A 25,464-nucleotide genomic window follows, 5' to 3' on the forward strand; every position below is an offset into this window, starting at 1 on the left:
GTGGCGGTTCAGAACAGCTATAAACGTTTGCCTTTGTGCATACCAACATCTTTAACATGCCTCATGTATCTGGCTACCTGATAAATGTTAAGTCCAATATTCTGTCCAATATCTCCATCTAGCTCTGTTTTGGTCTCCACAAACTCCTGGAGGAAACATTTGTCTCTCTAGTTTCTAAATGCTCGACTATGTTCACCAGCTAGTTCCTAATTTTGTCTGTCTGCTGTTTGTAGCTGAGCAGAGAACAGTTTCTTTTTTAAGCTTTTTTTTGCTGAAAGTAGCTGGGTGTTGCTGCTGCTGCTGTAAATGAGTTTGATTAGAGCAGTGAGGGTGAATCAGAACAGTGAAGTTGCAAGCTGTAAAAAGTCTGAAAGGGTCCGTAGAGCTTAGGGGAACTGCAGAGTTGGAAGATAATTCTTTGTAGTTTTCACTGCTTAGAGCAAACACCAAAGTTTCACATTGCACATAGCTGCTTTAACAATTACTTACATTGTCACAATTGTTTTTTTGTGTATTAATTGATTTATAATTGTATCTATACAATGGAAAACAGAAAGTTGCCCATCACTAGTTCTCTGTGCCCATGGGGATTTCTTCAAATAGCATGTCCTGTTTGACCAACAGTCGAAAAAACCCCAAAGATAATAAAATTACAATGATTTAAAACGACACGTCTCTGGCGGTCTCTGGGCTGCGGCGCCGACCGACACTGCCCACAGTTCCTGTCATTTCTCAACTCCTAGCTATTAAATAAAGGCACGAACAAAACACAACAACTGCCAAAATAATTAAAAGAAGACAATGATATTAAACTGCAAGAAGCATTTGACAAGCTAACAAATGCAAATTGAGTTTTATTCTCATTTCATTACATAAAAGTCAAAAAAGTTATTACAAACTCAAAACACCATGAAGTAAACAATAAAAACAAGACTTAGTGATTGTTAAATTACTTCAACATAACCCATTATTATTACAATTTTTGTTGATTTTAATTTAGTGACTAAAAGCAGTAGTTGTTTCAGTACTAAACACAAGTACTCACTAACAACTTGCCTCATCTACACATTTCCACGTCCTTGACCTTCAAGAGAAGCACCACTGGGCTGAAAAATAATATTTTCTGTTTTTGCAGGCTGCCTTTTTCCGAGTTAATGGTGAGGAGAGTCCAGGGAGTGCGATGGAGCCACAGAGGTGCAGCACCGGGTTCCCGGCTCCGTCGAAGGAAAAACGGCTCACAAAGTCACACCAGGTAAAAAAAAAAAAGCCTGCTGAAAAATTCTAAATGTACCACGACGAAATATCACTTCAAGCCCAGAATGTTGAAGAAATGGAGCAATTCTGAAGAGAGGGCAAGTGGGACAGTGAGTGTGTGTGTGTGTGTGTGTGTGTGTGTGTGTGTGTGTGTGTGTGTGTGTGTGTGTGTGTGTGTGTGTGTGTGTGTGTGTGTAGGTGTGTATGAGCGAGTGAACACGTAGAGGAGCTGATCCTATCAGACTCTTGTCAGGTCCTGTTGGGTTTTTCTGTAAAAGCCTGTGAGCAATGAGACTTGTGCTGCACTTACACTTTTTTTAACCCCCTTCCTGTCTATATGTCTCTCGCTCACACACACACACACACACACACACACACACACACACACACACACACACACACACACACACACACTCACACTCACACACTGTCAGTCTCTTCCTGTTTTCCTCTGTCTTCCTACATTCCCCCTTTTCTCACATCATTAGTCTCCCCATGTCTCTTCTTCTTGCTCCCTCCCTGGAGCTCAGTGAGGATTTAGGCCTCCTCTCCTCCTAGACTCACCTACATCCTTTCATCCTGTTCCCTCCTCTCATCCTCCTCCTCCTCCTCACTCCCCTCTCCCTCCTTTTCTTCTCTCTCTCTCTCTCTCCCCCCTCCTTGCTTAACCTGCTTCCTGAGCCCAAAAAATAAACCCACACACACAAGCAAACACACACACACACACACACACACACACACACACACACACACACACACACACACACACACACACTGTGCACACGCATTCAGAATCGAGCCCAAACCCATCTGCAGCCAGCAGCACAACATCTAATCCTTCTGCTTGGGGGAGGAGGGGGACCTTGCAATCATTCCTGCTCTCTTTCTGCCCCGACATTCATTTTTCTTTTCTCTTCTTCAATCGTTTTTTTTTCCGCCCTTTAATGCGTGCCCAAAATCCCACCAGTAGGTGTTGCTTTTGAGGAGGACGCACTAGAAGGGCTTCTTCATTTTGGGGGATATTTCTTGTTCAGTCCAGTGGCTTCAGTCATGTGCCACGAAGGATGCACGCAGACTGTCGTTCAAGCCACAAAAAGCCAATTTCACTCATCGGCACACCTTCTATTAAAAGAAAAAGTGAAATAAGCTGGTGTAGTATTTGGTTGCAATTGGAAAAACCTGAGACCCGTAAGCTCTGCGTGACACATGACTGAAAGCATCTGGTCCTGAAGTGATGCTGCCGTCCCGCTGCGCTGGATGCTGCTGCCGCCATGTGGCCGCCCGCCTGAACCGCAACCCGCTCTTCTATAATGACCGTTTGATTTTTAGAAGAGTTGCATCACGACTCTCCCTCACACACACACACACACACACACACACACACACACACACACACACACACACACACACACACACACACACACACACACACCACCACCACCTCTACCTCCCCTCTTCATCCACCCCCACTACCACAAACCCCTCCTCTCTGGGTTGGATAAATATTGCTGGAAGATATATAACGTGTTGCTATGGTGATCAGCTCGTGGGTTTTTCATTTTTTTCATGGCATTTGTGGAAGACGGGGACATTGCTGGTGCACAGGGAGCTCTGAAGATCTGTGTGTGTGTGTGTGTGTGTGTGTGCGGTTGTGCAAGCATGTTTATGTTTGAGAGGGAAAGAATGGAGAGAGGAGAGGTTCTCCTTTTTGAAGACGAGGAACTTTCACAAAAATATAGCAGCCCCCAAAAATAGGAGACAATCTCTCAGACCTTGTGTGTTTTCATGCACGCCACGCGTCGCTCACCTAGCACAAAACTAAGAGCCCTGACTAGCAGCCGTCTCTGGGGAGTGTTTAACCTCTCCCTCCTCCTCCTCCTCCTTATCTCCTCCTTCCCCCGTCTCCCCAACCACCTCTCCATCTCCCACCACCACCCCTGCTCTCCGGCTGCTCCATCTCTCCGGGGACACATTCTCAGTCTGCCTGATTGGCTTCTGTTTATGTGCATGTGCTAATGTGTTTGTGTGTGTGTGTGTGTGTGTGTGTGTGTGTGTGTGTGTGTGTGTGTGTGTGTGTGTGTGTGTGTGTGTGTGTGTGTGTGTGTGTGTGTGTGAGAGCATGCTGTCCTCCATCAATTAGCGCAAGCTGCTGCAGCAATTAACATCGCCCATTGTGTTTGTGCTGTGTGCGTCGTCGCACATCCGCACATGCACACGGGGGATAACTAGTGCATCATTGATCGCCAGCTGTCTGCCATTGAAGGCTCCCTAATGGTCAAGCCCACACAGACACACAATTGCCATGACGGAACAGACATTTGTGTTGTGTGTGTGTGTGTGTGTGTGTGTGTGTGTTTGTCAGTAATGGTTCACAAGACACACCACAAACTCTCTCTCTCAGACCAGACGGCATCCTCGGAAACACCTATATGTGTGTGTTCATGAGTGCGCTTGCGAGCTGATACCAGCGCAGCCCCAGATGGCCATCTTCGAGGGGTTTTCTGGAACATTCAGACACTTGTTGCTTCTCGTCATGTCTCTCTCTCTTTCTCTTTCTCTTTCTCTCTCTCTCTCTATCTCACACACACACACACACACACACACACACACACACACACACACACACACACATGCACAGTGCTTCTTTTGAAGTGTGAAACAGCTTGCGGTCAGCTCTGCTCCTCTTCCATGGTTCCATCAAATAGCAGCCATTAGAGCCTTCAGATACATGATGAAACAAAAACAACCGTGTAATAATAATAATAATAATAATAACTTTATTTATATAGCACCTTTTAAAAACAAGGTTTACAAAGTGCTTTGACAGACCAGCCAGCAAGACAGTGCATAAGAAACGAAATGAAATAACAAGTGACAATCAAATAAACAAATAAACAAGTAGTGTTAGCAGAGGAAAAGCAAGAACAGATATTCCCCCTGGATTTGGTAGATAGACGGTGCAGGTCTTTTATCCTCCTCTGCAGCGATGGACTAGAGGAGTCAGGAGATCAAAGAGTGGCGTTTACTTGGAAGAGTCCAAAGAGTTGACCCAAAAGTGCTGTCGAACTGGTAGCTTTTCCTCTAGAAAGTCATATTGTCTTTAGGTGTGGTGATTCTTTGACAGTGATTTAGTGAAGATGGATAGCAATGCTTTGTTCCAAAGAGCTGTTGAGTGTGTGAGTGTTGGCACTGAGGTCAAACCAGCTGTCAGATCACAGATAGACATGGAACCAAATACCTGCAAAGACTTATTCTATAAAAGGGGAAACACATTTTTAGGCTTATTGTAAGAACTGTATGAAAGTTAATTGAGGGCAAGCAAAGGTCAGAAAAAAGGGGGAGGGGATAACGATATTACTTTTGGCTGAAGGAGGAAAGTCTGACATCTGAGAAAGCAGGACAGGGTCATATTATTAGTTCTCACCCTTTATATATATGTTTTATTACTATGCCCTGTGCTCAGTTCATATGCCACATTTCCAATCTCATGCCCACTGTGCACGTCTGTGGCTTAAGTTTTGTTCCATTACGATATGAAGGGTTTTAAATTGGGTGTAAGATTTAAATTCCTTACAATTTGCCTCTTTTAGAAAATACTGTTTAAACATTTTGAAGAGAGCCTTTTGAGGGCCACGGTCCCACCTCCTCAACCCAATCATTTCCGTCCAGTCCCACTAAAACTACAAAAGCTTTCAGGCGCCTTATACATCCATCACAATTGTACAATGCTTTAGACTTGTTATTTTATTGTAAAAAAAGTTTGCTGAATGTAATAACAGACAAACTTTTAAGACAATTCCTAAATCAAAGGAAGAATCTGGCAAATTTTCAAGTTAGTCAGACTCATGACTGTTACATAATGGCCAGCGAAATCAATCGTGTTGCTGTTTTGCGTCATAAAGGTGAAATGCCATGACATTTTGCAGGAATGCTGTGAGTTTATACGTGCATGCATCTTCTAAATTCGGACAAATAGGACTAACAAACAAAATGTGGGCATATCAGTTTCTGGAAAACCACTCAGGTTATCAAAAAATGTATAAATAGCTTTTTAAAGAGTGATCCTGTGGGCTTCATGTTTCAAATATGGTGGAGATTGAATGAAATTTGCAGCGTGTTACAAAAAAAATGTTCTTCTACAATATCTGTGTGGGTTTGAAACGGTTGTGGTCTTCTGGGACATTTAGGTGTGGGAGAAGAAAAATAGTTTTGTTTATGCCTGTTGTGGTTAGAATGGTTTTGGTGATAACCTCATTTAAAAATAGTAAGTCCCCCCCTGGGTCCTGTTAAGTAACATATCCGTCTCACTAACAGACACACAAACAGGACTGAAAGCACGACCTTCTGAGCAGAGGTCAAAGGCTCTCTGGTATCCATGTCGCTCCAGGTCTGTCCTCATCACATTCATTCTGTTAGTGTTAAAATATGTCACAGCAGATGATTCCTTTAACTCATCAGGGAGAATACATATGCACACAAATGAACCCAGTAACCTCTAATACTACACCTGCATTTCTAGCATTTGAATAATGCGTCATTATTGTGTTTATTGTGTCTTAGTGGCCCTTATGTTGCAATTTATATCAGTTTCCTAATTTGCTATAAAAGTTTACATTTTTGTTTTAATGAAACAATACTTCTTGTTCTCATATTTAATATTTTATCATTCTTCTATTAACCTGGAATTTTATGTCCCTGTTGATGTGTTTAGCAGAGCAAAGTAGTCTGTGTCGCCCCCATGTGTTAGCCTTGTTGAACTACACCATGGTCTCAAAATGTGTTTGAAGTTTGTTGACAACCTCCTTAAAAAGACAAACTCTATACAGCAGTTACGATAATAAACTGAGAAAAACTACCTCAACGCTCTCCCTTCAGGAGATGCTTTATACTTCTGCACTTGGTGAGTAACTGAATATCAGGTTCTTTCCAGTAAAGGATGATTAAGGAACCGAGAATGGACATTTGTTAACCAAGCAAGCGTTGCAATAGATGAAACTCAAATTTTCCCACTTCATTGCACCTTCTTTTTTCTTTTTTTTTTTTAGATTGGCCCGGGTCTATTCAGTGAAATATCACTTTCAAAAAGGTAAAGATTATCCTGCACTGAAATAAGACGACGCCTAGCAGATGGTGCAAAGAGTCAAACGAGTAAAAACACCCAATCCAACTGGTAGGAAACTCAAAAAACACCTTTCACAAACGCTTGTATTTTCTTTAATGTCAGAATTGTTATTGTACATGGACATCCCAATGGATTTGCACTTCTTTTTTACAATATGTACCACATATAACAGCACCTACATGTTATTTACACACATTACACAAGATTGTATCACAAAGCAGTGTGTGAAATTAGCCAAACAAGTGTCCCAAGCTTTGCTGAACCACCACATCCAATGAGCTGGCTGAGCAAAATAAAATACCACAGCTGTCAGCCCCCCAACTAGTTCACAGGCAAGTGCCCTCTGAAATTTTATAGGTTTAAAGCTGAAATCACAGGTGTGAAAGCGTTGTAACTCTTAAATACGAGGGGCAAATGCTGAAAACGCACCAGTTTGTTCTTACCAAAGGGCAAAATGTAAACATAAAATAGGTAAAATACAAGCTTTGAAACACACTTACTGCAAAATGCAAGAACCAGTACTCTGTCGGATGTATTTTGATACAGACAGGAAAAGAAACTGCGTATATTTGGATTATTTGCAAACATGACGTTACCAATGAGAAACAGTGTTATTGGAAACTTGCAAATAAGAATGCAGGACATTTGTACTTAAGCAAAGCTTTGTTGAAAATACATCTTGCTTAACTCTTGTCCCCCCCCCCAACTACTGAAAGTGTCAGCCAACTATGACTGTAATGATCATCGACATTATCTGTGTAAATAGGGCTGACCTGCTTTGTGATAAAACCCTGGTTTGGGCTGCAAATAGCAACAAAAAAAAAAAAAAATAAAAAAAAAAATAGGATGAATTTAAGTAAAACAGAAAAGATTTCGACCAAGTGGTTGCTGGATTTGCCAGAACCCCGCATCCGCATCAACAAGCACACACACAAACAAACAAGCACACGCACACACACACACCCACACTCACTGTTGCACGACAACCAGAGATACTGTAGCAGCTTTCTCAAAGGCAAAGACAAGTACAACACAGTAAGTGGCAGTTCTGCTGTCAGATACGCAAACACACAGAGCAGCAGCAGAATGAGATACACACGCTGACAAGCAGTTCGAGTCCAGCCGCACAGCGAGGAGGTGGTTCAGCCTGCAGAGGAGCCCGGGTTTCAGTCCAGTCCGGTTTGGCCAGCAACCCACAGAGGAGACGGAGGAGGAAGTATGCTTGAGGAACGAGGAGGACTGCAAACAGTAGGCACCAGCCTGGTTCATACTGGACGTGAAGAACAAAGGAGCCCGGCCAAATAAATTTATGGATTATAATATGATGTGTGCTCACTTCTAGCTCAGATCTACTGGGGGCAACCGAACAGGAAAGAAGATTTTCTCGAAAAACAAAAAAGAAGAGAACATTACTAAGGAGAGGATGTGTGAGACAACAGAAGCGGTAAAGAAAGAATAAGAAGGGAATAAATGTGTGGATTGGTAATAGTTAAGTTTCTTTATTTGTAGCATTGCAACTAAGATGTAAAGGAGGAAGATTTCAAATGGTTGGCCAAGGCATCAGTCCTCATCAGCTGTCCAGTCGGCCACCAAGGAGAGGACAGAGGAGGGATTAGTGGTTGTAGGAAAAGTTCAGAGCATCCTGTTACGTTTATGGGTAGGTGAGTCTGTGATGACGTCACTACAGGGGGCAGGGCCTCGTTTACGATTGGCTGTGGAATCCAAATGAAGCGCCATCTCCTCGGCGATGAAGGTGTTGAGGTCCACGTCGTGAAGACCATTCCTACGACGACTGAGGGACTGGGCGGGGTGCGTTGGTGATCCAGGAGGACCAGAACGCACAGAAATGCTAGCCATGGCACCGCTAAGACCTGGAAGGAATAAAATAAAAAAAAACGTTTTAAATACGAAGCCACCGTAAACTGCATGACCTCTGGGGTCTATTTTCTTATAATGCATGACCTCTGGGGTCTATTTTCTTATAATGCAACAGCTTCTTGCCAAACATGGCCTTTCTACGTACCATGCAGTGCTATGGCCTCTCTGAACGGCTGCAGATCCGTCTCCACAGAGCTGCCCGTCTCTGGGGGTGATGGTCGGCTTGCAGACACCATGGAAACTCTTGGCGGGGCGCGAGTTGTCCGTGGAGGTGGAACTTTGCCACACAGGAAGCTGATGAGGTCCTCGCGCCTGATGGTCCTTCTGCGTTTCTTAACCCATGCAATCACATCCTTGTTCCTGCGCTGGTGTCCTAAGTGGATGCCCAGGTCGTAGCTCCGTTGGCGGGCCTCCATACTCTCTGATGACGCACAAGGAAAAATGTCTTTAGTAAATCTGGACACGACAAAATAAGTTCACCTACACATTTAAATTTACAGACATCACTTCCTGGATGCCACACTTAAGTCAACTTAAAACAGACAGTGAACCACAAGAAAAGTGTAATAGTCAAAGTTACTTGCCTTTGTAAAGGTTAGTGACAGCTGTGGCTGCATTCTGGAAGGGCACCCAGAGGGAGAGGCCTTGCTGCTGACATACTCTATCTGTAGATTGAATTCAAAAGTTAGTCAGATTGTCATGATAACTTCTTAATGTTGTTGTTTTCACACTGCTTCTCAAGCTCAGATTTCTTCTTTATAGAAATTCAAGTCTTAACAGTCAAAACGGGCCATTACAATTCAATTCGACTTGTGGGAAACTAACGGCGATGGTGTATTTGAAGGAGAGCTTTCTCAAATTCAGGTTTAATCCAATAACTGCCTGTAACACATCCAAAGTCTTATTGTATAAAGAGTATTGATACAGAACAGAGGTAATAAAATAAAATGTATACAAAGCACTAGCTAAGTATTGGGTTTACCACACAAATACAGATAGAAAAGCTCAGGACCTATGCCCTTCTCAGCTACAAATCATCCTTTCGTGATTCAAATCTTCACTGCATATCCTTGCATCTGATCTGCAGGTGCTGTCCACAGGGCTTCCTCTACAAATGACTCACGTGTACTAGTTAAGATTAGCATATATTAGAGGAGCTTTCATACACTGCACTTGACAAGAGGTCAGGAGTCATCTTAAACATTCATTTTACTCTCAGCAAACAACCCACTGATCATATCTGACCAACCATGATGTCACTATTTGTAATATAGACGTTTTTAAATGGAGGCCCACGTTTTATTTCCAGTTTCAGTGTGTGCTGATGAAAGCTGAAGTTATTTCCAAGACACACACACAATGTCAGTTTTATTTTCAAAAACACTCAGTAAGGCAGGGACAGTCTTTACTTTAATCCTAACGCCATTTTGTTCTGGATATTAACAACAACAATGCAGCCATCAGCAAAAGTACATCAAGTGGTGTGTCGGTATAAAACGTCTTTTGGATGTTATTTGATTAAAAGAAAGAAGAAAAAACAAAAAACACCACAACAACACTGCGACAAGCAGCTGTGTCTGCTACAGACCATCCACAAACGTGTTGTTTTCTGTCGGCCAACTCCTCCCTGTGTATCGCCATTTTGACGAGCTGGAGAGCTGTAAACGGGGTGGACAAAACACTCCAGTCTGAGCCACTGGTTCACACCAAACAGGACCAGTTAATCACATTAAAACACATGGTTGAGGGAGCAGATGGGGCCCCTCTGCTCGGTGGGGGGGTCATGGGAGCGTTTGCCCCCCCCCTGGAGGACCTCTTGACAGCTCGGGGCCACACAGTGACCGGCTGCTAGCGGGTTAGCATTAGCTTCCATCCCAGGCCAGCGGAACACGGCATCAACAAGGGAACCACGTTGTTTATTTTTAAAAACAATTAAAAAAAATACACATTATGTTGTCACCCAACACACACACACACAGCGTGGAAAGCGAGGGCCAGCTAGTGGGCGAACAGCTGCGGCTAGCTCGCTGCTAGCCTCGCCAGTGTGCCCTTTGTGTGCCTCTCCGCTAGCCTCCGTTAGCATTAGCATTAGCTCTGACAGCTAGCTCGGTACAGACCTTTGTAGAGCTGCGCTACCGCCGTGGCCGAGTTCTGGAAGAGGTGCCACAGTTTCTGCTGGCTCTGTTCCGTCTCCTCCTCGGTTGGATCGGCCCTCTCGGCCTCTGCTAGACACTGCCGCTCCCATTTAGAGAACCAGTGCTCGGGGCCGTGCTCCTGGATCTCCGCTTCTCCCTCCTCCTTCTTCTCCTCCATAGCTAACGGTGGCTAGTAGCTTTTAAGCTAGCTTTCGTTTGAAATATAGGATTGTTCTGTTCCCGGGGATGTTTAACTGTGTTTCTTCTGTAGTCTATTGGAGGAATGCGGTTACACAACCCTAACAAGCTATAGAAAAGAGAGAAAAAAGCTGCTGTTAAGGCCGCATTGTGAACGTCTTAGTCTCCGCCCGCACGCCCAGTGGTAACACACACCAAACTAAGGAACACGATGACAACACCTAAGAATTTCTGGGGCTGGCCACGCCCATTTTCTCGCCGTACTGAAAGGTGATTGGCTGCAGGGATTTCTGTGGGCGGTTCTTCGTGCTGAACACGAAGCCTGATTGGACAGGGTTGAAAAAGAGAAAAGGTCAGAGAAAAACAAAGTTGATCCCACCCAGGATATTCTCTCTAGCTTGCCGTACAGCATTCTGTACAGCAGGGGGCAGCCTGGCCATGGAAATGTGGTTCATAGCAAAAGTATAATAAAAAATATATATATATACAGTACCAGTCAAAAGTGTGGACACACCTTCTCATTCAATGGTTTTTCTTTATTTTTATTTTTTTCTACATTGTAGATTCATATTGAAGACATCCAAACTATGAAGGAACACATGGAATTATGTGGTAAACAAACAAATGCTCAACAAACCAGAATATGTTTTATATTTTAGATTCTTCAAAGTAGTTGAATGAGAAGGTGTGTCCAAACTTTTGACTGGTACTGTACACTGGCATACATATTTTTCCCTCTGGGGCCAAGTGACAATTATGGGATCATGCTGTAATCCCAGAAAACAGTTTTATAAAGTAAATCTGCACATACAAGGATTTTGTCTTAGTGTTTTGAAGAATCTAAAATATAAAACATATTCTGGTTTGTTGAGCATTTTTTTGTTTACCCCATAATTCCATATGTGTTCCTTCATAGTTTGGATGTCTTCAATATTAATCTACAATGTAGAAAAAATATATAAATAAATAAAGAAAACCATTGAATGAGAAGGTGTGTCCAAACCTTTGACTGGTACTGTACAATTGAAAAGTCAAGAGACATAATGTATAAAATATTAAAATGAACAAAAATATGAGAAATATACGTACAAATTTTAAATTTGTTTTTAAAATGGAATAGCTGTACAGTACAGAACTCTCACAGTATCTCAAGTGGTCAAGTTAGAGAGTCATCAGGTTAGTTAACTGATTCATTAATATCTGTAATGCTTCAAAAGTTAGTCAAAAATAAGCCACCATAAACTACTGGTCATAGCAGACAAATAAAGGCTGTTGCAGCCAAACTCTTGAACTGACGACTTTTTTAGTTGTAAGAGTAATGCTAACGATGTGTTTATTTATCTTATAAAAGTGACATAGTGTAGCTTTTTAGGAATTTTAATGACCCCAGGACATGTGACAAAAACAGGCCCATAGATATAAACTTTTCATTCTGTGGAAGAACTTGACCTGCCTGCAGAAAGCCTTAATATACATCATCCAACACCTATGGGATGTTATGCAAGCCAGGCCTTATCGCCTGGAATGACCACTATGCTCCCTGGGACCTTGAATGGATGATGGATAACACCTGCATTGCGTAAGCATCACTATTCACCATATAAATATTGTCATCTGTCAATCACTAGAACTATTATCACATAGCGTGTGGTGCTTCTTGGGTGCAGTTAAGGTTGCTTCGACATTTTGGGTTGAAAGTTCAATGTCACACTATCTTTTTTAAAACAGCCACACGTTTATGGGATAAGTATCAAGTGAGTCCAAAGATCAGGTGTTTATAGAAGGAAACCACTGGTAACAAGCTCTCTCACCTGTCTCTCTGTTTCTCTCTCTGTCCGACTGCACAGGTCTGTGTGTCAGACTGTACCTCTCTCTCTCTCTCTCTCTCTCTCGCTCGCTCTCTCTCATCAAACCCTGGTCTCTGACCCCTTTTAGTCTTTGCTGGTAGCAGCTGCTATTTTTGAAGATGTCTAAGGGGGAGCAGACTGTTTGCACTGATGAGCAGTATTTCCAGGAACAAGGGCCAACTCTCACATTCAGCAACTTGAACTACTGTGTTCAGGAGGCGAGGTTTTGCCGCAAGAGAGGTCCTGAAAAATGCATCCTCAGCGATGTGAGGTAGGACATGATACTTTCATTTGAGTGTGTATATGTGTGTAATTGACTGCATTGTCACTGGGCGGTGACTGTATGTTAGCATGCTGTACCTGTATGACGTGGTCCAGGTGTTTCTTCTCTGCTTTTTCCTGTTTCTTCATAAAAATACCCTATGCACTTTGGTTGCTATACTTCTAGAAATAAGTAAGTTATGAGTTTAGGTGTTGTTCCGTTTGTGGCTCTTTTCATCAAACCTGTGTATCAGTATATTCATTTTATAGGAACTTGATACATTTTTTATTTGTATATTGTTTTATTGAGGCGAACTGAGACCAAAATAGGAGAAATGGAATCAAAGTCGAACATTTTCTAGGATATGATCCTAAGCCAGAGGAGATCCATTTTAAAAATAAATGAGTATTTTGTCTTTGGATTTTAAAGCTACAGTATATCATGGTAATTGAACATTATTGATTCTAGATCGTTTTATTATTATAAAGTGTTTTCTTTTCAATAAAATGACTTTAATGATGATTTTATGGTTGGTTGTTGCAGTGGCATCATGAGGCCTGGGATGAACGCCATCATGGGCGCCACCGGTAGTGGTAAAACATCGTAAGAAACATATCCATGTTCATGCAAACACACAGGCACGGTCTCACACACATGTTCATCCCCAGCAAAATACATATTAGTTTATTACTCTTTTTGTCAGGCTCCTGGATGTAATCGCTGGGAGGAAAGACCCTGCTGGACTGAAGCAAGGAAATGTCATGGTGGATGGCAAAGCAGTCTCCACTGACCTCAGGCTCAGCTCTGCCTATGTGGTCCAGGTACACAAATACAAACACATTCTTTAACATTATAATATTTTGGATTCCGCAAAGTACTTCGTGCCTTCATAATCTGTATGCTTCCAGGATGATATCCTGATGGGCACTCTATCTGTGAGGGAGAACCTTCTGTTCAGTGCCAACCTGCGTCTCAACCCTAAGGATCACTCCTCCGAAGATAAAAACAAAAAAGTGGATGCCATCATACAAGACCTGGGTCTAACGGACTGTGCAAGCACAAAGGTACAGCGCTACACACACAAGCTAATAGCTGCTGCACGTCACACACTATACAGCAGCGTTGGAAAGAGCTCTGCGAATCATAAAGACTGTTAGTTTACAAATATCTTACTTTGGTATAAGCAGAAGCACTTATTTAAAGATTATTAAAACAAAATTGATCTTCATCCCTTCCCTAACCCTACCCAATTGAGAGCATATAAAGTGCACAAATGGAAAAAAAACAACAACTCTGTGGCTGTCCAATGTCCCAACCTTATGGGTTGCAGACATCTATTTGTTCTCTGTAATGGTGTAATATATTTAAACTGTAGCAAAGTCTAAAATACTGACATAAAGATAGCCCAAAAAGTGTAACTAACAGGAGTATTTAGTATTGTTCAGCCTTGCTGTTCAGCCCAGCGCCCACGGTTTGATGTGTGTGTGTGTTTTGTGTGCGCATGCAGATAGGGACAGAGTTTCTGCGTGGCGTATCTGGAGGTGAAAGGAAGAGGTGCAGCATCGGGATGGAGCTCATCACCTCTCCCTCTCTGCTGTTTCTGGATGAACCGACTACCGGACTGGATTCTAACACCGCAAACTGTATCATCAATCTACTGCACAGGTGCAAGACGATTACTAATTATTCCAACTTTAGGAAACACATACTATATATACTCATAAGATTCAAATGATAACTGAAGCACACAATGCTGCTGAAGATCGCAAGGTCAACCCCGTGGACCGTAACCATCTACTGCTGTCTTTGTGTTTTCTGTAACAATATGAATGCAAATAAAAATTCTTTATGTGTGTCCAGGCTGTCCAGAAGAGGTAAGACTGTGATCTTCTCCATCCACCAGCCACGCTACTCCATCTTCAGACAGTTTGACCATCTGACCTTGATGCACAAAGGGGAGGTGGTGTACGCAGGCGCAGCAGCCATTGCACTGGAATACTTCACTAACCTCGGTATGTGTGTGTGTTTGTGTGTAAGCTATGAAAGGTGCAGCACCTTGACTAGGAATGTGTTGGGATATAATGTGATCCTCGAAAAGGGAAATTGTATTTCCATATGAAGTCAGCTACTTCAATTTAGCTTGTTTTCACAATAATCAACCTCCTTAATATGAAATGAAAAATAAACTACTACTGTTATACTCAAAGTCTCTTACACTTATGACAGTGTTGCATATGTTGTTTATATGATGTATTTTCATGTGTGTGTGTTTCTGTGTGTTTTCATACAGGCTACCAAATTGAGGCCTTCAACAACCCTGCTGATTTCTTCATGGACGTCACAAATGGAGAGGCAAAATCAACATTAGTGTCACTTACTGCAGGTACACCTACACAAAACACACATACAGTTTAGGTATATAGCACCAACAGAGGCTTTAGAGAAGTTCTCTTAGTGATTTATGAGTAGGAGTACATCTATTTGTACAAGTCATATTGGGCTTAACATGGTTGTAAAGTTAAAGGTTGAAATATAGACAATGAGATAACTAAAAACAAACAAACAATTAAGTTAGGGTGAGAAAGCGATACATTTAGCAACCCACAATAATGACCATACTGACAGGAAGTCACAACATGACACCAAGAAATGGTTACAGTATTTATAATTTTCTCAAAATGTCAAACTACTCCTTTAACCAGATTTATATTTCAGTCTAGATGCCCAGATCCTGTTTTTCCCTTTTCAAATCCCCCTGAGGAGACTCAAAGTCTGCGATATAAAGATAAAAGTTTATTCTGCTGTCCTTATCCACAACATGGCGATGCATAATGGCCCTTTTCTCTTTCCCCAGCTGAGGATAAGAACCCATTGGCAAACAAGTACCGCCAGTCCCAGCTGTGCCGAAATGTGCTCGAAGAGTTGGACCATGTGAACCAGAGCGTCGCTGACGGGTTCAACGGTCAGGACAAGGCAGCTAACTACGCTACATCTTTCTTCTATCAGGTCAGCCAACTCCCCAATTCAGAAACACATTCAAAAGTCGGATAAAACACACTCTCTTTCTTACATTAAAAACAACTATACAAAATAAATATCTATTTGAGTTGGTATTCATTTTGTGATTAACCTGAAATTGAAATGAGTTTGTAATGTTACGTCACAGAGTTTAATGACTATAATACATAATAGCCAGCTAAGTCAGTGTGCTTGGCTGCCCGCTGAATGAACCCTCATTGAGTCATCAAGCCCATAAAAAACAATTCATGTCTGTGTATGTGTCTGTCTGTGTCTGTGTCTGTGTCTGTCTCTGTGTCTGTGTGTGTGTGTGTGTGTGTGTTTGTGTGTGAGACAGATGCGCATTGTGTGTGGCAGGACAGTTGTGAACTGTCTGAGGAACCCTCAGACCTCTTATGCCCAGTTTGCTCTCAACATCTTCTTTGCTCTTCTGGTGGGACTCATTTATTACCAAATGCCCTTGACACTCCCCGAGGCTTTACAGAACAGGTAGAGTACCATACATAACCTGCAGCATGACCGCAATGCTAGTTTTAATCAGTGTATTTGATCTAAATTCACTTCTGAAAACTCGTCCTACTGTAAATGTGTCTCCCTTCCTAAGCCCACTTCAAGGTCAAAATACAACCTAACAACTTCATAAAAGAAATAAAAGATAATATCAAAGTTATATTTGTTTTCTATTGAAGGTTTTTATTGTACATTATTACATCATGTCGTAGGCAGTAAAATGTGGTGACAAGGCAAATTTGAAATCTCTATATCAGAAGAGGCTGCGAGAATAATAGCTAAGTCTGTCAAGGCAAGTATGACAAAAAGTACAACATCTTACTAACTATCTTCAAAAGTATGCAGGCTCTAGGGTTTGATGGATGAATTCAATTTGAAATACGGTAACAACTTTTATGATGCCGTTCAAACCACAAGTTTAAGGGGATGAAAACAAGGTCAGGTCAGATGTACTGATAATCAGATAACTCTCTCTCTCTCTCTCTCTCTCTCTCTCTCTCTCTCTCTCTCTCTCTCTCTCTCTCTCTCTCTCTCTCTCTCTCTCTCTCTCTCTGGACAACAGGACTGGGGCGTTCTTCTTCCTTATCATCAACATGGTGTTTGGAAATCTCTCTGCTGTTGAACTCTTTATCAATGAAAGGGCGATATTCATGTGAGTGAAAGGTCATAGTTATATGTTTTCTGCATAAGTCCAGACTTATGTCGAAGATGTTCAATGTCAAAATAGATTTATGTGGATCACATTTCTCTTTTTAATGCTATTTAAAGGATAAGGCTGTTTTTACAAATATATTTTTCTCATTTAAACAAAACCTGTGAAAAGACCAAAACCAACAATGCGTTAGGTTCAAGGTTATTTTATTTGCCATTGTACAACAGGGTTGCACAACAAAATTCAGATCGTAGTTCCATTTTACTACATAAGAAAAACACACAAAAAAACTATATTATTTATGTGGGATGTAGGACGAGTTTAGGAGTCTCACAGCCAGAGGAAAGAAGCTGTTTTGGAGTGTGGTAGTATGGCAGATGATATTACTGTAGCTCTTGCTAGATAGCAGCAGGGTGAACAGGATGGTATTGTCTTTTAAAATCCATTTAACTGTTCTAAGGCTCCTCTTCACACCAATATAACTGATGCTCAGTAGATGGGTACCAATGATGTTTTGGGAGGTTTTAATCACCCGCTGTAGAGCTTTCCTGTCCTGGGCCGTGCACATCCCATGCCAAGTTTGTAATGTTTCCAGTCAGGGTGTTTTCTATTGCAAGAACTTTTTTAGTTTCCTTAAGAAATACAACTGTTTATGAGCTTTCTTCACCAGGATGGGGATGTGTGATGACCATGTCAGGTTGTTTGTGCTGCTGTTTCCTAGGAACTTAAAGCTGTTAACTTGCTCCACCTCACCTCGTTTGCTGTAGAACTAGGAGTGTGTCTTGGCCTCCTTTTTTCTAAAATCAACAGTCAGCTCCTTGGTATACTGACGTTGAGCGGTAGGTTGTTCTCTGAGCACCACTCTGCAAGGTTCTCGTGGGTGTACAAGGTGAACCGGAGAGGGCCGAGCACATAGCCCTGGGGGGCTCCTGTTTTCAACACTAGAGTGGAGGAGGTTTGGCTGCCAATCCAAACGGCCTCAGGTCTGTTTTTGAGGAAGTCTAATAACCAGTTGCAGAATGAGGTTCTCAAGTTCGGAGTGCTAAGTTTACCAATCAGTTTCATAGAAGAGATTGCGTTGAAGGCTGAGCTGAAAGCAACAAACAACATTCTGATGTTGGTGTTGTTATTTTCAAGATGAGTGATGGCTGAGTGGAGAGCGGTGGATACGGCATCTTCTGTGGATCTGGTGGCATCTGTATACAAACTGGTGGGGGTCCAGGTTGGCTGGGATGGGTTTTTTTTTATGTGCTGGAGAACCAGTTTCTCAAAGCACTTCATCAGAATGGGTGTGAGTGCCACAGGGCGATAGTCCTTTAGTCTAGACACTGCAGACATTTTAGGTACAGGAACAATGTTGGCTGTCTTGAATAGCCTTTGACATTTTGGAGCGCCTTCCACATATCTTTAGCGTTGTGAAGATTGAGGTCTCTCATCAGGCTTCCCTCTTCTCTCTGTGGCACTCAGCCCCAAGTCAATTCATTTCTACAGAAGATATAATTCTTTAACAGGCCATATAGTTTCGTTTTTTAATTAAATAGTGAATTTGTTGGGGACTATTTTCAGTTGCGGATTAATATACATTTGATGCTATAGTGAGTTTTTTCTGCAGCAGGACGATGTGTGTGGGATTGAGTTAAATAAACTACAGTTTGTTATGCGTGGTAATGAAGGAACAGGTCACCAAGGGCAACAGTGTGCCTGATTTATGTGTTTTTACAAGTTAATGGTAATAATAATAATAAAATAAAATTAAGCTCTTTATTAGTCCCACAATGGGGAAATTATTTCTCTGCATTTAACCCACCGGAGATAGTGGGCTGCTGCAATGAAGCGCCCGGGGAATTCTGGGAATTGTTGATGGGATTTGTGATACTGTGAATCCTTTACAATCACATTGTTTTTAACTGTGCCACAATGTTTGTATTTATGTGTCAATGTGTTTCTTTATAGTCTTTGTCAATATTTGTTGCAGTCACGAGAACTCCAGTGGCTATTATCGCACTTCTGTCTACTTCCTGTCCAAGATCTTTGCTGATCTCATCCCCAACCGCATCATCCCCATCTTTGTGTTTTCAGCCATCGCCTACTATATGATGGGTAATTCTGACACATACCATAAACAAGAGGATACACGCCCAATTTTGCTGTTTGTTTATATCCTTGAGATGACTGTTGTACCTGATCTTTAGGACTGTGTGCCTTTATTATTTTATTGAAAGTGTCAAAGTGTAGCAAATAAGGAACCAATCCATAATTATTTCTGCACAGGCTTGGCTTCACTCCAATGAGGTTCAAGTTTTGAGAAATAAAATCTCGATGACAGGGAGCTGCCTGTTCTAGTTTTGCATGTCTTCCTAATTTATGCTCACGCTGATGATCTCTTTGTATCTGGATCCTATCATTTGACCTTTCAGCCATGTCTGAAGACCCACAACAGGGAATCTGCTAAAAGCAATACTCTGGATTTTAATAAAATGTCCATTCACATAATTATTTCTGTCTTCCTTGCAATCTTTCAGGATTGAAGCCTGCCTTTGTGTCCTTCATGCTTTTTGCCCTGACCATGTCTCTGGTCAGTCTGGCAGGAGTCAGCCTGGCCTTCCTCGTCTCAGCGAGTGTATCTTCATTTGCCATGGCTAACATCCTCATCGCTCTGCCGTTCGTCTTCATGATGGTGAGATGTTGAGGCACACACACACAAAATATACATGGCTGCGATCATAATGTGTACTCTTAAAGATTTATAGCAGAGTTGTTTTTCACAAGTTTATTATTCCCCTCTTTTCCTTCTTCATTTTTTAGGTCTTTGGTGGTTTTCTTGTCAACCTCAATGCCATGCTGAGCTGGCTCTCCTGGCTGCAATGGATCAGTATCTTCAAATATGGACTGAATGTAAGCAATGGAAAATAGGCAGATCAATAGCAGAAGGGTGTGGTTTTGAGAATGAGACTGCAGGGTTGAATTTAATATTTATCAGTCCTATCTCTTTTCTGTCTCTCTCAGGCTGCATTCATCAACGAGATGTCAGGACAGTTGTTCTACAGCAACACCACCATGTGAGTGTTGAACGATAACACAGGCACTCCTTAAACCACAATCACCCGCACACACACACACACACACACCCACACACACAAACACACACAGAGACACACACTGAGCCTCTCTTGTCTGTTGCTGCAGTATCCCAGGGGAGGTGTTTCTGAAAAGCCAGGACATTGACTACTCTGTGTGGGGCTTCTGGCAGAACCAGGTGGCTCTGCTGGGAATCACATTGATCTGCATGTTCCTGGCGTACGTACAGCTGCGACGAATCAACCGCTGGAAATGATGCCCATCTGTTTATGTATCCATCAGTCATGAAATGTGTCTTTATCTTATTTATTTAACATGCCTCAAATTACACAGAAAACATAATTTAGGGGAGAAACGTTATTGTTTTATATGTGATGAAATAAGCTTTATAGCACTTTTATTTTTTTAAATCATAATATTTGTTGAACATTACACATGGAATCTCTCTCTCACTTTCTCACACATAAACAAACACACGTGTTGTAACATTTGACTCCCAGGTGGATAAGCTGCTACTAAGCACACTAAGTCTTTGCACGAGGGAATGTACAGCAACCGCCAAGTGAACATCCAAGTCCTTACAAAGCTTCTTACAGGCAGGGAGACAACATGAGCCACACTAAAGAAAAAATGTGCAGATTTTAGATTTTATGGAGAATCTTTTAGTTTTAAGATAATCAAAGTTCTCAGTTTTTCAGGTTAGAAATTATAGACAATGCATTAGGCTCTCCCCTTTTTTTTATTAATGCCTTAAAGAAACAGTGAAGGAATTGTCATTTTATGTTGAGTATAATATATCGTTTTTGTTACAAACTTTATGCAAGTTTTACAAAAAATGAACTCACAATTTATCAACATAAAACAGATTAAAAGGCTTAAAAAAGATTCACATATGACAGAAAAGCTTTCAAAAACAAACTCAATTTCCCTAGCTTCAAGGTTGGAAAGTATTACACATATATTATGTATCATGTTTTACCATCACCAAAGTTTTAAATAAAGTTTTGTTTCAGGTTTGAATAATGTTGGCTGCACAACATGAGTTTTTAACATGAACTAATGTTTATTGGTCTTAACAGTGGCCTTTTTTCATTAATAAAGCAAACCCTCAATAATATAGGCCTGTATATTACTTAATGTTTAACCATATCCTTGCTATTTATCTAGAATTATGCCGTTTTTCTCCCATGTATGTTAAGTTTAACAACAGGGAAGCAAAGTTTGTGGAGATGTTATGGCTTAGAAACATCGCCCAGGTTTCCAACCCTTTATGGAGACCCTCAATTAGACAGCTGCAAGTATCTGAGCCTGAACTCTCTCACCTTCCTATTCACAGCATAGTCAGTGAAGACCTGTCTTTCCCATAGCATTGCATGCAATCAGTTTATAAGAATCCTTCATGTTCACATTGGACATTCATAAAGTAGTAAAGTTACAGATCGCATAAACAAACGGTATTATGTGTGTGTTTAATCTTACAAATGTAATCTATTGCCAAACATGCTTAGTACCTATCAGGTGTTCAAATGTGCAAAGTAGTTTTACTTCCCCTCTGACTTGAGGATGGATCAAACTGAACAGTACAACAAGTTGCCAAAATTCTTTGTCAGTTTCATACAAAAACGTGAAAATCTTAGCAGGACTGGGCCCGGTAAAATAGAAACACAGAACACCAGGCCATACATAATACAAGAACACCTTCAAAAATCAACTAGTCAGCACAGAAATGTCCGTTTATTCTTAGGTTGGAAGATGACACCTCAATTAGCAACACTTCTCATGTCACCTTTTAGAAACCTTTCACACTGCTTGCACTCTTATTCAGGCCGTGTCCCACCGTCACTGGAGTGTTCTCCAACCCACGGAGCCACTCAGTGCATTTCAGCACCACGCTCTCATCCACACCGTGGTCCTCCTCCTCCTCGTACTCCACATCGTCATACTTATGTTGCTCGTTCAGAAGTGAGATTTTCACAATGGAGCTTATGTCTCCCAATTCAGCATCACTGTTGTTTTTAGCAGCCGCTCTGCTGTTATGCGTGCTGAATCTCTGTGTCGCCGGTTGATGCCTCTTAGAGACGTTTTCTCTCCTGCGTCTTGAATCCAAGGCGCTTCCGGAAAGGCCTCCTCCTCCTCCACTTACGTTTCCGTTTCCGGACGCCAAATGTTGACGTCTCTCGATGTTCCTCCGCTGCAGCAGCAGAACAGCCTCAGGTGTGAGAGTCAGTGTGAAGCGGACCTCCTCCTGATGCCTGGCCCTCGCCTTCACCTCGGGTTCACCCTTTACAGAGCTCTGGTTCGCATGTTTGTGCTGCTGCGTCTTAGACAGGGACTCGCCCGAGCTGGAGGCTGGTACGCTGTCTGTTTGTGATGAAGGCAGCAATCTCTCCCTCCTCCTTTCATGCAGCTCTGCCCCTGACACTGCTCTGGCAGTTGGCAGATGACTCCTGGGTTGACTCTTCTGGCCCAGCTGCTTGAGGTTTGAAGCCAGTCGCTCCTTCACTGAGCCGCCTTTGTCTTCTCTTTGGACCCTCGTCAAAGTAGCTGTAGATGAAGTGTTGCGGATGGGTCTCTCCTTCGCGGTCAGTCCTGACACAGAGCGTGCAATCGACACGGGCGGGATGAACGGCATTTTGGCAACACACAGGATCAAATAGGAGAGGAGTTCAGTTTTGCTGTTGAAGGGCAGGAAGAAGAAAGAAGAGGGCACTAAGGAGGAAACCGATTGACCGAGGGAGGCGAGATTCTCCGATGCATCCTCGGCCATGCAGGGGTCAGCATTCAGCGTGTTGCTGTTGGGATCCACCAGTGCTCATCAACGTTAGGACAGAAGGCATTCAACCAGCGTCTTATTCCTGAGCAGCAGGAGGGCGTGGCTTGGCCCTCTGCAAAAGGCGTGTATGACCTCAGACGAGGGGGAATGAAGGGTTTTGCTGCATCGCAAATGTCCATTACTCTGAGGCTCAATGATCTAAAATAAACCTGCACTCCTAATCCTCTGGTGTCATGTCAGTGAGGGCGTGTTTACTACACACAGCGCCAGTACACATGCAGGCTTAATCCACACAGGATGTAATGACAATTTAAGTGACAGTAAGGTGGGGGCTCTGAGCACTCCGAGCACAAAGTCTGACTTAATCGTGAAAGTGTTTCTTGTCCTTGAATAAAGTAGGTTGACAAACGATTGACCAAATAAATAACTCAAGGTCCACTTACTAGCTTTTTTTTCAGCATTCAGCTGCATCCCCTGGTCTTTATCGGCAAATGGAAAAAGCTAGTAATTGAATCTCAAATGTTTATTTATTTTGCAGATATTTGTTTTGAGCAAAATAAAACACATTCTGCTTGTGTCCAGGCTCAGCATTGTTTTTCTGTTGTGTGCTCTTCTTATACATGACAGAAAATTTGAGAAAATGTGCCACAGAAAACATTTATTTAATAGGATTTTGTTACAAAACATGATTAAAATGTAGTTAAAAAAATCTCATTCAACATGACAGGAACCAACACGTCTTCTCCTTGTATATTAAACATAAATCTTTATATTTTAAGTTATCCTGACTGACTTGTTTTAAATGCATTTTCCTGCAATTTAAATTATTTTAAAGGTGGAAAAATAAACATATAAGCATCACATCAACCTGTTGGCAGCTAATCTCGTGTGTGTTCATTCACAGCATGTCCTCCTGTGTACATGGAGGACCCGTTGGCAGCGAGGACAAGTGTGATAGGCATCCTTGAAATAGTTCACAAAAAATGGAATCAGGCAGCATCCAAACACCAACCTGTGAGACAGAAACTATAAATCAGTCTACGTCTTCTGAATGTGCGTTTTCATTGATGCTGGATAAATAGACTTGAATTTGTCTCTCCTCACCCGCATAATATAAACACGAGACACATGAGCCATGCGAGCCTCCCGACTTTGTAGGCGACCTCCGTGGTGACCTGAGCCTGACAGGAGGGGCAGGCTGTCATAGCTGGAGAGTGATACAGCTCTGTTTCATAGCTCACAAACTTCAGCCTGGGAGTCGACTGAGGGGGAGCAGACACTAGAGAGAAGACATAGGGGGGTTAAAGAGGAATGATTATTTTCAACACTTTGAAGCAGCAATCCTGAAAATGTCAGTCCTGGTTGATTTCTATATGAGAGTAAGTGAAGGAATTGTGCTTACAGTTAAGCAGTTTGGAGTCTTTATTTTTTTTTCAGAATAGTGATCATTGTTCTATTTTTTTTTTTTTTTTTTAAATGGAGAAAAACTGCAGCATTTTTTCCAGGAATGTTGCCACAAACACCCAGTTTGTAATTACTGCAAATATTTAAATACTTTCATCAGTGGGCCATAGGCGCAAGCACCATTGTGTTACCTCCTTCGGCTGTAGATTGTGACTGAAAAGACATGTATATAAATGAAAATGTTCAAGATTGCGACTTTAACATTTTAAATATTATTTATAGCCACGTTATAAATCCTTAAATTAACCTGATCAGTGTCGTTTGACACGTAGATCAAAATGTTTCTGAATAATAATATCTTATTCAATTTGTGGCACGTCATTGCATTCGATGTAAAGAGCAAAACTACAAGTGGAATTAAATCAGTATGGATAAATCCCTTCACGCTTACAATACAACACAAATAATGGACACACCACTCTTTAATCAATGTTTCCCGACTTTACTGGGTTTAAAAAGGGAAGAACATAGCTGAATTGTGACCTTCAGGCCTACTCTACAAATATATTCAAAATGGAGGCCAATGTGAAGTGAGCATGTACCTGTGAGAGGTGAGTGAATTTGGGTGGTGCAGCCAACTCCAGGAGAAAAGGAGAAGCAGGGAGGTGGTGGAGGGCTGAAAGACGAGTGAATATGATGGATCCTCACGTCGTGCCCTGTGGTACTTTCATCTGGAAAAACAATTTCACATGTTTTGTTTTTAACTTTAAAAAAGTGATTATTTCAAATCTTGCAAATCAAGTAAACTAAGATGGTATTTTACCTGGTAAGAAGTAAGGTGGAGGTGTCGGAAAAGACTCATCCATTTTTGATAGCGATTCCATTTGACAAGTCGATGTAAATCAGAATAAAAGAGTGAGAAGCTGAATTTGTTTTGGTGTTTGCAGCCAGCAGAAGTTCATCTGTAGGTATACCAGGTGCAATGGAGAGGTACTAATTGAAATCTCCTCTGATTGGTCTAAGAACCTATTACCCACAAGGCAATAGCAGCATGATTTTAAAATGCCACTTAAATGAATTTGAGGTACTTGTTTAAAGACTTGCACTACATTGCTACCTTACTTACGTTCACTGCAGCTCAAATAGAGTTTGCGACCTGTAATTTTGAGGCTTCCCAATTTCATCACTTCCATTGATTTTAAAAGGTTCACATGTTGCCAAATTAATAATATATAGAATGTCAGGTGCTGGTGTTGGAGTGGCCTAAAGTTAACACTACTTGTACAACGGTCTTACTGGTATTTGACTTCACTTTACTTGAAGTACAGCTGAG

The 25,464-nt window shown here is 41.8% G+C and overlaps 4 protein-coding genes across 4 annotated transcripts; 1 reads left to right on the forward strand and 3 right to left on the reverse strand.

Moving 5' to 3' along the window:
* Positions 1-1,165: 1,165 nt before the first annotated feature.
* abcg2b (ATP-binding cassette, sub-family G (WHITE), member 2b) lies at positions 1,166-20,210 on the forward strand. The gene is made up of 16 exons (XM_054604628.1): positions 1,166-1,252; positions 12,539-12,705; positions 13,240-13,299; positions 13,400-13,517; positions 13,605-13,760; positions 14,204-14,361; positions 14,557-14,708; positions 14,987-15,079; positions 15,551-15,702; positions 16,052-16,203; positions 16,787-16,876; positions 18,852-18,976; positions 19,399-19,553; positions 19,682-19,771; positions 19,883-19,935; positions 20,063-20,210. Exons 1-16 carry the CDS (start codon positions 1,181-1,183, stop codon positions 20,208-20,210), a joined length of 1,941 nt encoding a protein of 646 aa, XP_054460603.1. The 5' UTR covers positions 1,166-1,180.
* hapstr1b (HUWE1 associated protein modifying stress responses b) lies at positions 6,342-10,815 on the reverse strand. The gene is made up of 4 exons (XM_054604629.1): positions 10,372-10,815; positions 8,839-8,919; positions 8,400-8,675; positions 6,342-8,247 (listed from the first exon to the last, which is right to left on the reverse strand). Exons 1-4 carry the CDS (start codon positions 10,565-10,567, stop codon positions 8,009-8,011), a joined length of 792 nt encoding a protein of 263 aa, XP_054460604.1. The 5' UTR covers positions 10,568-10,815; the 3' UTR covers positions 6,342-8,008.
* A 1,533-nt stretch (positions 20,211-21,743) lies between the features above and the next one.
* LOC129095348 (proline-rich protein 18-like) lies at positions 21,744-22,721 on the reverse strand. Its single transcript, XM_054603758.1, has one exon. It carries the CDS (start codon positions 22,719-22,721, stop codon positions 21,744-21,746), a length of 978 nt encoding a protein of 325 aa, XP_054459733.1.
* Positions 22,722-23,357: 636 nt separating this feature from the next.
* On the reverse strand, positions 23,358-25,157 carry LOC129096401 (lipopolysaccharide-induced tumor necrosis factor-alpha factor homolog). The gene is made up of 4 exons (XM_054605176.1): positions 24,955-25,157; positions 24,734-24,862; positions 23,832-24,006; positions 23,358-23,739 (listed from the first exon to the last, which is right to left on the reverse strand). Exons 1-4 carry the CDS (start codon positions 25,013-25,015, stop codon positions 23,622-23,624), a joined length of 483 nt encoding a protein of 160 aa, XP_054461151.1. The 5' UTR covers positions 25,016-25,157; the 3' UTR covers positions 23,358-23,621.
* Between the last annotated feature and the right edge of the window lie 307 nt (positions 25,158-25,464).

Source organism: Anoplopoma fimbria, chromosome 9, assembly GCF_027596085.1.
Source record: "Anoplopoma fimbria isolate UVic2021 breed Golden Eagle Sablefish chromosome 9, Afim_UVic_2022, whole genome shotgun sequence".
In the NCBI taxonomy this organism is placed as follows: Eukaryota; Metazoa; Chordata; class Actinopteri; order Perciformes; family Anoplopomatidae; genus Anoplopoma; species Anoplopoma fimbria.

Bases quoted from the DNA above. Each gene is read 5' to 3' on its own strand.
- abcg2b (XM_054604628.1), top strand. From the start codon at position 1,181: ATGGAGCCACAGAGGTGCAGCACCGGGTTCCCGGCTCCGTCGAAGGAA. The intron at 15,703-16,051 runs GTCAGCCAACTC...TGTGTGAGACAG, and splicing joins CTACATCTTTCTTCTATCAG to ATGCGCATTGTGTGTGGCAG. The intron at 18,977-19,398 runs GTAATTCTGACA...GCAATCTTTCAG, and splicing joins CATCGCCTACTATATGATGG to GATTGAAGCCTGCCTTTGTG.
- hapstr1b (XM_054604629.1), bottom strand. From the start codon at position 10,567: ATGGAGGAGAAGAAGGAGGAGGGAGAAGCGGAGATCCAGGAGCACGGC. The intron at 8,920-10,371 runs GTCTGTACCGAG...TTCAATCTACAG, and splicing joins GGTAGCGCAGCTCTACAAAG to ATAGAGTATGTCAGCAGCAA. The intron at 8,248-8,399 runs GTACGTAGAAAG...TATTCCTTCCAG, and splicing joins AGAGGCCATAGCACTGCATG to GTCTTAGCGGTGCCATGGCT.
- LOC129095348 (XM_054603758.1), bottom strand. From the start codon at position 22,721: ATGGCCGAGGATGCATCGGAGAATCTCGCCTCCCTCGGTCAATCGGTT.
- LOC129096401 (XM_054605176.1), bottom strand. From the start codon at position 25,015: ATGGAATCGCTATCAAAAATGGATGAGTCTTTTCCGACACCTCCACCT. The intron at 24,863-24,954 runs GTAAAATACCAT...TTGTTTTTCCAG, and splicing joins TCCACCTTACTTCTTACCAG to ATGAAAGTACCACAGGGCAC. The intron at 24,007-24,733 runs GTACATGCTCAC...TCTTCTCTCTAG, and splicing joins AATTCACTCACCTCTCACAG to TGTCTGCTCCCCCTCAGTCG.